General features: G+C 44.4%; 2 protein-coding genes across 3 annotated transcripts in view; one reads left to right on the top strand and one right to left on the bottom strand.

The window, feature by feature from the left end:
• Positions 1-3,677, bottom strand: part of ppm1e (protein phosphatase, Mg2+/Mn2+ dependent, 1E) — a 56,708-nt gene extending 53,031 nt beyond the window's left edge. Inside the window, exons 1-2 of one of the 2 annotated variants that reach the window (XM_007543519.2) lie at positions 2,564-3,676; positions 2,285-2,478 (exon numbers count right to left, since the gene is read on the bottom strand). In XM_007543519.2, the coding sequence (XP_007543581.1) occupies positions 2,285-2,469 (185 nt within the window). In that variant the 5' untranslated portion in view covers positions 2,470-2,478; positions 2,564-3,676. Of the gene's footprint in view, positions 1-2,284 lie in introns of both variants that reach the window. The other variant, XM_007543518.2, reaches the window with a different exon arrangement.
• Positions 3,678-6,328: 2,651 nt separating this feature from the next.
• LOC103131794 (protein SMG8-like) lies at positions 6,329-10,450 on the top strand (the record flags this gene model as incomplete). Its single annotated transcript, XM_007543521.2, has 4 exons — positions 6,329-7,259; positions 8,671-9,571; positions 9,768-9,913; positions 10,349-10,450. Coding segments are annotated over exons 1-4 (1,770 nt in total), but the record flags the coding sequence as incomplete, so codon positions are not given.
• Between the last annotated feature and the right edge of the window lie 4 nt (positions 10,451-10,454).

Genomic DNA, 10,454 nt, shown 5'->3' with positions numbered 1-10,454 from the left:
GAAGCAGAAAGCAGGAAACAGGAAGCAGAAAGCAGGAAACAGGAAGCAGAAAGCAGGAAACAGGAAGCAAGAAGCAGAAAACAGAGGAAGATGCAGAGCAAATGTAAAACAATAGGAAAAGCCTTGATGCCAATTAGAACGGTTCATTTTGAGGGCAAAATATTATAAATGTAATGTGAGAAAAACAAATTTCTGAGTATTTATGCATTTAACATAGATGACAAAAAAGTTCGGTAACACTTTATTTGAAGGGGTGTGCATAAGACTGACAACATCATCATGAACATGAAGACGTCTTTATGAATGTCTACGACTGTCGTCTTGAAGTGTCATTCGGTAAATAATTACACTTTTAATGCAAAGTTGCATAAAAAGTCCATTAAAAGTGCCAACTTTGCATTAAAGACCCGCTGTGCTAACTCTGCTGCTTGTTTTCATTGTTTGGATGAAACAAGCTGTGGATTCTTCTCTTGACCCACAGCGAAATAAAAACGGATCGGCTCAAATCCAGACAGAAATCCAGTTCAGAATCTCAGATTGAAAATTGACGATCTGAGTTGGAAATATTTACCAAACAGCTGAAATGTTAATCTTTAGATGTGGAAACTTGCGGTGAACTAATTACAATTTTCTGGCCAATCGTAAATATTTAAAAAGCAAAATTGCAGATTCTGTTTTTATTTCCTTTTTTTTTGTCAGAAAAGTCATTGATGAAGTCTCGATCTATTGTCAATGTGGCGGAGCAAAAGGGAAAGTGGATGATTTTTACACCTTAGAGGAGATAAATAAGGTTCATTTCACATGGAAATATTGGCCAATCACAGATTCCCCAAAATTAAGAAAATCAGGACCAATTTACCATCCCTCCAATTTATCAGTGCGATCCAAGTGGAAAGCTGGTTAAAAAAAAGAAAAAACTTTTTCACCCCAAAACAACTTCCAGCTGTAGGAGCAACAAAAAGTTTATCTGCTACAGATTAACTTAAAAAAGCAGAAATCAGATGCCTGCCACACTTTTCAGATGTTTGAAAAACCCTATATGAATTGCTGGTCTATCATAAAACCTCATTAAAATAAACTGATGTTTGTATTTGCAGCTAATGATTATTTTAGTAACTGATTTTTCTGCAGATTATTCTGACATCCAGAAAATGTTTCATTTCACCACTTCAGGCTTATTGGAGTAAATTGATTCTTTTTTTTCTACCTACAGTTACATTAACCAATTAATAACTGGATAGGTACTTTAGTAGCAGATTCTTTTTACAGAATTAAATATGCAGCCAAAGTTTCTGAAATAAAAACATATTTGCAAACGTTTTTTATCTTAAATGTAAAATGTAAATATATTCTGTACAGCTGTGCTCTGATCGTCTTGTTCTTTTAGAAAATGTCTATTTTGAGTCTGTATACTCCAGCTGATGATTAATAGATCACTAAATTAGTTGACGAAAACTTCAACAATCGATTAATCACGATTAATGGCTTCAGCCCTAGTTGCAACGTGACAAAGCAACGTGAAACGGAGCTCAGCATCCAGCTGGAGGGTGGAGGTTTCCTTCATGCCCCAAATGACCGGCCGGCTCCTCTTTCCAGCACAGTTTCTGCTCCTATTTTGGATTCTAAACCAGGCCAGGCGGCACCAGAGCGAAACGCTCCTCCAGTTTTCCTGGTTCCGGTTGAACATCCAGCAGCTGCCAGGTTAAAGCCCAACACTCCGAACTCTGCAGTAGGTTTTACTGGAGGAATCGGAACCTGGAGTTCCCTCCTGTTCAGGCTGCGTGTCTGCGCGGGTTTTTTAGTAACGATCTGCTGTAATAACATAACCGATGGTTATTTTTAGCCCGCGTGAAGATGCGCTCAGCAGCGATGGCTTCCTCCCCCCCTCCTACACCACCATGACGTTGTGCTGTTACGCAAAAGCAGGGGTTCACCTTTTGTAGACCTCCAGCTTCCACAGCACGAAGCCAGAACAGCAAAACGGCGCAGAAATGAGCGAATAAACGATCGAGATGCGCAAAGTGACGCGAGGCGCGCGCAGGGCAAAGCGGTAGAGGTGAGAATTAACTTCTGCTTTTGGCTCGATTTCATTCTCCACAGCGTCTCCGCATAGACTCTTGTCTGAACTTGGAGTAGGACACACCCTTCATCCCGTCCAAGCAGCAGGTAAGCATGAAGGTGTCAGAACCAGAAGAACCCAGTTTGGGAAAAAACAAACCAACCCGATGAAAGCCTGAAACACGGAAACGCGCGCATGCCAGGACACAAAGTAAAGTCTCTTAACTATTTGTAGAGGTGCTGCAGGCACAGGTCCAGGCATTCCCCCTCCACCTCGTCCTCCGTCACCAGGTCCGACAAGGGGCGCATCGGCACCGGGTCGCCCTCCTGCAGAGGCAGCCTCATCTCCCGGACAAACAGCTCCAGGAACCGGCGGAAGGTTTTCTCCTCTGCTGCAGAGCCGGCCATCATTTCTCATTCCTGGGCAGAGACGGACACAAAGCACCAAGTTGTCTGAAAAAGGGAGCAAAGTGAGAACAGCCTGCACCTCCTGCTGCCGTCTTACCTGAATACCTGTGTAGAACCGGAGGAGCGGGGCCCGAGGACGGCCGGTGGTGTCGGAGCGGCGAGCCGTGGATTAGACGGACTGGACGAGCTGTCACCGGCTGGACCGAGCCCCCATTCAGAGCCGAGCGGGAGCGCGCGCCGCGTTATCAGGGATTTCGGCTGATCAGGAGGCAGTGACGTCAGAGGGAAGACGGCGTTTGACGTGACCGCGCACGCAGCCAGCGCCGCTTGCTTTGACGTCCGAGAGCTTTTAGTCAACATGCCATCACGAAGGAGGATGAGTGTTGGGAGGAAGAGCAGTGACCTTGAAATGAAATCAAATCAAATCAGCAATCTCTCATGGACTTTTCTATTTTAATAAGTTAATCATTTATCATTCAGTCAGAGCTGCATGGAAGAGGAAAAAAGTATTCTGACGTTTTTCTCAGAATTTATTTCTCTTTCCATAAGCAAGAAAAAATGCTGGGAAAAAAAACAATATTTAAATTCCTGTCAATGGCAAGAACACAAAGAATTCAGACTTTTTCTCAGATTGTTTATGCTGCATGAATAATTTTCTTCTGAATAAATATGAGACGATTTCCTGAAACAGTTATGTGATTATCTTCATAACAATATTACTGACATACACCAGCAAATGTTTGGGTATTTATTTGGATTTTGACCAATTGAATTAGAATCTGATCTGAAGGTTCAGGCCAGAGGTCAGAGGTCAGCCTGATCTGAAGATTGTTATGTTTTTAAATTTTCTTTTCGGCTTCAGCCTGTCGCTCACTAGAGACGCTAATCCCTCAGAGGGAGGAGAGTGAATGTGGAGCTTAAACCGTTAGTGGATCACATGACGTCAGCTCACCTTAAATAAGAGAAAAGGTCAGAGGTCAAACAGTTACACATACCGAACAGCAAAAACGTCCTGTTCCTATAAATTACATTGTTCTTTTAAAACTTGTAGTTTCTATGCTACACAGATTATATCATCCTTTTTTTCCACATTTTTATTTTCTTATTTTTCTTATCCTTTAAAATCCTCCAGAGGCTAGATGCTGCTTTAACACTAGAAGATACCAATGTATTTGTAATTATCCCTAATTGAATAAATGAAATAAATATAAAGAAACAATTGTTACTATTGTTTTTCATTCATTCTTTTTAAAACTTTTCATCGTTTTTATTTTTTCATTTTTTTATTCCCTCTGGTTATGGACACCGTGCAGCTGAAGCGATTTTTGCTCACACTTTTTTACTTTTTTTTTTTTCAGTTATATTGAGTAACCGTGGCAACAAAGATTGTTTTTACAGCTGGGAGCAGCTGATTGGCTGATTAGCATCTCAAAAGCTCAGCAAACTCCAGGCTTCATGCAGAGAGAAGCAGGAAGTGCAAATCTTCACGGATCAGATGTGTGACTATAACGTCTCTCTGCTTTCTAACAAAACAGCCAGAAAAGATTTAAGAGGTGCAACAAAAGCAATTGAAGTGGATTAGTAGAACTTGGGGTCATCCAGGATATTACTGAAGAAAATTGTCCGTTCTGCCCAGATATTGAGCTGTTAGAATCTCACAAACAGCAACAGCATTCAGTCAGAGGCGTCCTCAGATTCGTTGCGAGGTGAACTGCTACTGGAGATCCTTCGTGCCCACAGTGTCACCCACAACGGCTCTAAAGGTGCTTGGATGATGTGAGTTAGAAGAACATTTAATTTCACTTTGGGATAAATTACTTTTTTTTTTTTATCTAACTGAATAAAGTAAAAGCATATCAGTTGAGGGGGCAGAAAGTTTTTCCAGCTCCGTAGTTTAACAGAAATCACCTGCAGTTCAGAGGAGACTCTGCGTCCTTTCCAGGACCAGCGTTCTGCCTCCAGCACGCTTCCCTCTGCATGTCCTGAATAACAGATTCCCTAGAGACGGATCGCGCCACTGCAATTTCTCCTTCTCTAACTTTATCCCAGAAAAGTCTCATCCTGAACACAGCACCAAGCTCACCTGCAGCACCAAGCTCACCTGCAGCACCAAGCTCACCCGCAGCACCAAGCTCACCCGCAGCACCAAGCTCACAGTCAGTTCATCTCAGACGATTCTTCTAAGAAACAGATAATTTTTATTAAGACTGGCTTCTAACAGGTTTTATGTTTCCTTTTAATTGTTCATTTTAAACTTTATTTAGCCAGGGAAGCTGATTGAGAACAAATCCTCTTTTTAACAATGACTTGTTCAGGAAATATAAAAACATCACACAGCAGAAAACAGAAGAATATCATAGAACAAAAATAAAAATACAACCAAATTTATACTGACTAAACCAGGAGTGCTCAAGTCCAGTCCTGCAACTTTTAGATACACATTTACTCCAACAGACCAGGATTGACTCTGATCAGACCCGGGTTAGGGTTAGAGGTTACAGGTCAGAGGTTGGGGGTCAGAGGTTAGCCTAACCTAACCCGTAAACTGGATTCAGGTGTGTTGAAGCATGAAGCACCTGGAAGCTGCAGGACAGAAGCTCTGGAGGACTTGAGTATCCCTGGACTAAACAAACTACAACATACAGGATAAGTCAACAGCTTTTCACTGAGTTGATAAAAATCAATATTGGAGTTAATCTTCTGAGCTTTGGTGTTTTTGCAAGTCGTTCCAATAATTGGTGCAGCAAAATGAAATGATTGGTCTATTGATGTAATTAATTTATTAGAATGTAAAATGCAGGTATTTCTGAAAAAATGGATGAGTGAGGCAACAGTAGGAAGGGTTTGGTTTTTCCAGTGATAGTTTAAAAGATTAATTTGTACCAATTTATTAATCTGGGTGAATGGAGTGATGGTCAGTTAACAAGACGACTATCATGGGTATTAAAACCTGTGGTGGATATTGAGAAAATGTTTGATTTTGGATGTGTTCTGTTTTTATCAGTTTTTTATGCTTTTATCATCCGTTTTTAATCTTTGTTTCTATTTTAAAGCAGCTTGTGGTTCTCTGACCTGTAAAAAGTGCGACGTAAATATTTTCTTTTTGCAAGGCTGCAGCAATAACAGTGATGCACATAACGGCACGGTTAGCTTGTACTGTTTCTTTAAATGATGAGGGAGGTAGATGGACTTCTTTGGGAAAGTAAATGTCAAAGGAAATGTATTCATTAATACATCTAAAAAAAAAGAAAACTGTTGACCAAAGGGCTCTGCATGTTTAAATGCCAAAGAATAAAAAGTAAATAAACAGGTTTTGAGATTTAATGAGGTTCTTAGTATTAAAAGACAAGCCGTTATAAAATTTCCTCCAAAACAGAAAGCTGCCCTGAAAAGGACATCTTTATGGTTGTTATGGAAACTCAGTTAACCCTTTTTGTGTAACAATGTCACTGGTTTGTGCCAAACAGCTCCTCTGTCCAAAAAAACATTAAATTGGAATGGTTCTTGTTACCAACTAGTTTTTTTATTGACCAATGAGATTGAATCTGAACTTGACATGAGAGATTCAGACTTCAGACAAGACAAGCGTTGCTCTGAAACCAGAGAAGAGGATCTGTCTGTTTTCAATCAAGAATATCAATGCCAGTTCATGGTACCACAATAAACTCGCTGTTGGTATAGTTTAAGTATTTCCAGTGATAGAAAATATTTTCAAAATGACTTCAAATACCATCATTAGATTGTAGGGTTGAATGTGCATTCCAATGGACATCAGGAGTTGGGATATATTAGCCAACGCTTTACCATTTATTCTGTAAGCATTTTACACCATAATTAATTCCTTTCATTTCATTTGTTTATCTTAATGAGGATAAACTCTCAGACTTTCTTGAACTGTTTAGAAAAAAATCCCCTTTATTTCAATGTTTTAGAGGTGTAAAAATTAGATGAATCCTGTTCTTTGATAAAAGAACAATAAAATAGGTGTGTTTTTTTCTTCCACATGTTAAATTTGCTTTAATTATAGGTTTAATTACATATTGAGTAACATTTTTACAAAACGGGGTTGTTAATTTAAATAAACAGGTTCCTACCCGGTCCTTATAGTGAATGGAACCGGAAGTGTGCTGGGAAACCGTTCCGTTTCTGTTTTCATTCCGCGGTTCTCCGTCATGAAGGAGGTGAAAATGGCTCCTCCGGTGGACCTCGGGGCTCTGCTTCGGGCGGAGCCGCAGGAGGACGCTTCTCACCGGGAGGACGGGCTGTGTGTGGTCGGTGTGTTCGGAAAGAGCAGCACCCAGACCGGGCCTCTGAAGGAGGCGCTCATCAACACGCTGGCGGACAAACACATCTTTTCTCTGTTCGGGTCGGAGGAGGGCGACTCATCGGACAGCCACGTCCAGGCTCTCTACGACCAGGAGAACCGGGTCCTGTACCTGCTGCTGTCCTCCGTCTGCGACAGCCGGCAGCTGCTGCGGGCCTGCCGGTCCCTGAGCGCCGGGATCAGCCACGCCGACGCCCACGACTTGTGGAAGGGCCTGGACCGCCAGCACTGCCTGCACCTGCTCTACATGTTCTCCGTGTGCCACGTCCTGCTGCTGGTCCACCCCAGCCAGACCTTCGATGTGACCTACGACCGGCTGTTCCGGGCCCTGGACGCCCTGCGGCAGAAGGTCCTGCCACTGATCCGGGCTGCCATCAAAGACTGCGCGGTGTCCAAAGAGTGGAAGCTGAACTGCAGGCCGTGTCCTCCGCGGCTGCTGTTTGTCTTCCAGATGAATGCGACTCTGAAGGTCCGAGCTGCAGCTTCTGCTGCTTCACTACTCATTTCATGTTGAAGCTTCAGTCATTGGCCTTCCAAACCCTGAAGGGACCAAACCCTTCATTTTCTTCAAGGGTTTGGTCTTGAGTTTCTCTAAAGCAGTGTTTCTCCATCCTGGTCCTCAGGCCCCTGTCCTGCATGTTTCAGGTGTTTCCCTTCTACCACCTGGATTGTATCTGTGGGTGATTACCAGGTTTCTGCAGCACCTGATGGTCATGCAATCATTTGGATCAGCTGTTCTGGAACAGAGGCTCATCTAAAACATGCAGAGCAGGGGGGCTGAGGACCAGGGTGGAGAAACACTGATCTAAAGGTATAAAAAGATTTTCTTTCATAAACAGGAAAAGTCCAGAATTGAAGAATTTTCAGACTAGGGAGACTTTAAAAAAGAGAATTAACAGATTCTATTTTTTTCCACCCATTACTTAGTAATCTCTCTCCTTGACGCTCATTCCAGTCATCCTTCCATCAGTTGGTCCATTATCCATCCATCCATCCATCCATCCATTCAGTGCCAGAAAACATCTTTTCTGCACATTTATGGATCAGAAACAAGTTCATATGAATATTTATGACAACCTCCCTGTTGAGGAAACTTCAGCACATGTTCTCGTCGATATGCAGGCGTTCTGATCAACGTTCCTACAACAGAGCAGGTGAATCCCTGCAGGCTTTTCAGCGTAACGACCTGCACCACCTGGAGTCTCCCTGCTCCATGAACAGCATGGATTGATTTTGTTAAAGCTGCAATTAGTAACTTTTATAAAACTGTTTTTTTCCACATTTGTTCAAACTGTCACCATGTTGCGACAGTTTGAGACAGATAATCTGTGAGCAGATCGACCTCCTCCCTTAGCTGCTATCACCGTCTGAAGAAATGAACCCAAAACAACCAATCAGTGCCAGGAGGTGGGGTTTAGCGCTGTCAGTTAACTTAATGCATGTGCTGCTAAATATGCTAATGGTGAAGAAAGAACTTACCATTACACGAAAACCCTTTATCTGTCATTCGCCATCCTTGGTGGCTATGCTAGCTGCAGCATAGCGGAGAGCAATGGGGAAGGGAAAACTGGGATGAACAGCGCACCACAAGATTGTGATTGACTGCTCCCGCCTGATTGGTTGTTCTAGTTAGCACTGGGGGAAGACAGTGGAGCTTGAATTTTTTTTTTCATACATTATCTCATAGCAAACTAATATAGCAACAGTTTCAACAAAATATGTAAAAAATATATTTCCACAAAAGTTCTGCAGCTTCAAGTGCAAGCTGACCCCACCCTTTAGCCCTTAGTGGCCTGGCCAGCAGGAAAAGTCCCGGTGCTCCCGATGGCCCGTCTGCCGCTCACAGAGTAACTCGTTCTCTTCTCTTTGCTGTTCCAAAGGTCCCTGGGAACGGCTCAGACTCTGGAGGAAACCCCGAAAAGCCCAAGAAGCATTCCCCGAGGAGGCGTCTGCAGCACGCTCTGGAGGACCAGATCTACCGGATCTTCCGTAAAAGCCGAGTCCTCACCAACCAAAGCAGCAACTGTCTGTTCACGGTGCCTGCCAACCAGGCCTTCGTCTACGTGATCCCGGCAGCAGATCACGACCCGGTCGGCGCTTTGCTTGGCCAGCTGCGGTCCAACTGCATCTTGTCGGATCAGGACTCCGCCCCGGTCCTCACCGGGCCAAGGAGGTACCAGCAGATGCGTAGGTCAGCTCGGCAGCCCAGCGGCAGCAGGGAGTCCGGCGGCCCGATGGGTGGCCAGCTGGTGGACTGCAGCCTGAAGGAATTCCTCTGGCAGCACGTCGAGCTGGTTCTGACCAAGAAGGGCTTCGACGACAGTGTCGGCCGTAACCCCCAACCTTCCCACTTTGAGCTGCCGACCTTCACCAAGTGGGTCCAGTTGGCTTCCCGACTCTACCAGGTCTTGATCTCCAACACCGACGAGGAGCTGGCCGAGCTGGCCACCAAGGTCCAAAGCCAGGCGAAGGTCTTGGATGGCTTTCTCGACGCCGACACAAAGTTCTCAGAAAACCGGTGTCAGAAAGCTCTGCCTCTGGCCCACAGCGCCTACCAGTCCAACCTCCCTCACAACTACACCACCACAGTCCACAAGAACCAGCTGGCGCAGGCGCTGCGGGTGTACAGCCAGCACGCTCGAGGTGTGGCCTTCCAACGCTATGCAGTGCAGCTTCACGAAGACTGCTACAAGTTCTGGAGCAACGGGCACCAGCTGTGTGAGGAGCGCAGCCTGACGGACCAACACTGTGTGCACAAGTTCCACCTGCTGCCTCAGCCAGGTCAGACGCTCCGCCGGACAGCTAGCGGCTGCTGGCGCAGGACGCTACGCCTAGCGGCTGCTGGCGCCACTGTTGATGAAGAAAGTTTCAGTGAACATTATGAGTTAATCATTTGGAATTAATTTTAATCTAATAGTTGACAATTAATCATAATTCTATCAGCTGTTTGCCTCCAAAATTAATGTCATTTCTGCAGGTGAGAAGCCGGACCTGGACCACAACCCGCCCATCATGAACCACAACAGCAGGGGGCGCTCCACCAGTGCCTGTAACTGCGGCAGGAAGCAGGCACCTCGAGACGATCCCTTTGACATCCAGGCTGCCAACCACGACTTCTACCAGGTCAGGATCTACACTGCAGACCAGTTCAATCTATTTCTAGATATCTCCCTGCAGAGCAACTTCTGACAGACCGACAGGAAGTGGAGTCCGTTTCCTGTTTAGAGAACCTTTCTTTGTTCTCTTAGATTGAACTTGCCATTGAACTGAAATCATAGAAATAAAATAATTCTCTTTTTGAACAATTCATGTTTATGGAAACATTTCCCTTCTCTGATTAATAATAATAATAACAATAACAGTTGTTTTACAAATTCATCTTTCCTACCTTTATTCCATCCTCTCTGTGATATTTTAACAATACGGTGTTTTCCTTATTATTCTGAAACTCTATTGGACCGGTATCAGCCCGTCTAACCGTTCAGTATTTTCCCGTCGGCTCGTTTCGTTTCCACCTGAAGGAAAGCAGGTTTAGTTTGTCTCTTCTGTCGTGCCCAGAACCTGGAGGAGAAATGTTGTGGGAAGCTGGAGCGGATCGACTTCCCGGTCTTCCAGCCCAGCACTCTGGACCCGGCGCCGGCCTCGGACCGGGCCCAGCGGCCGC

The sequence above is a fragment of the Poecilia formosa genome, unplaced genomic scaffold, assembly GCF_000485575.1.
Source record: "Poecilia formosa unplaced genomic scaffold, Poecilia_formosa-5.1.2 Scaffold837, whole genome shotgun sequence".
In the NCBI taxonomy this organism is placed as follows: domain Eukaryota; kingdom Metazoa; phylum Chordata; class Actinopteri; order Cyprinodontiformes; family Poeciliidae; genus Poecilia; species Poecilia formosa.
Note: the sequence above shows the minus strand (reverse complement) of the source record. Positions and strands in the feature narration are given on the sequence as shown.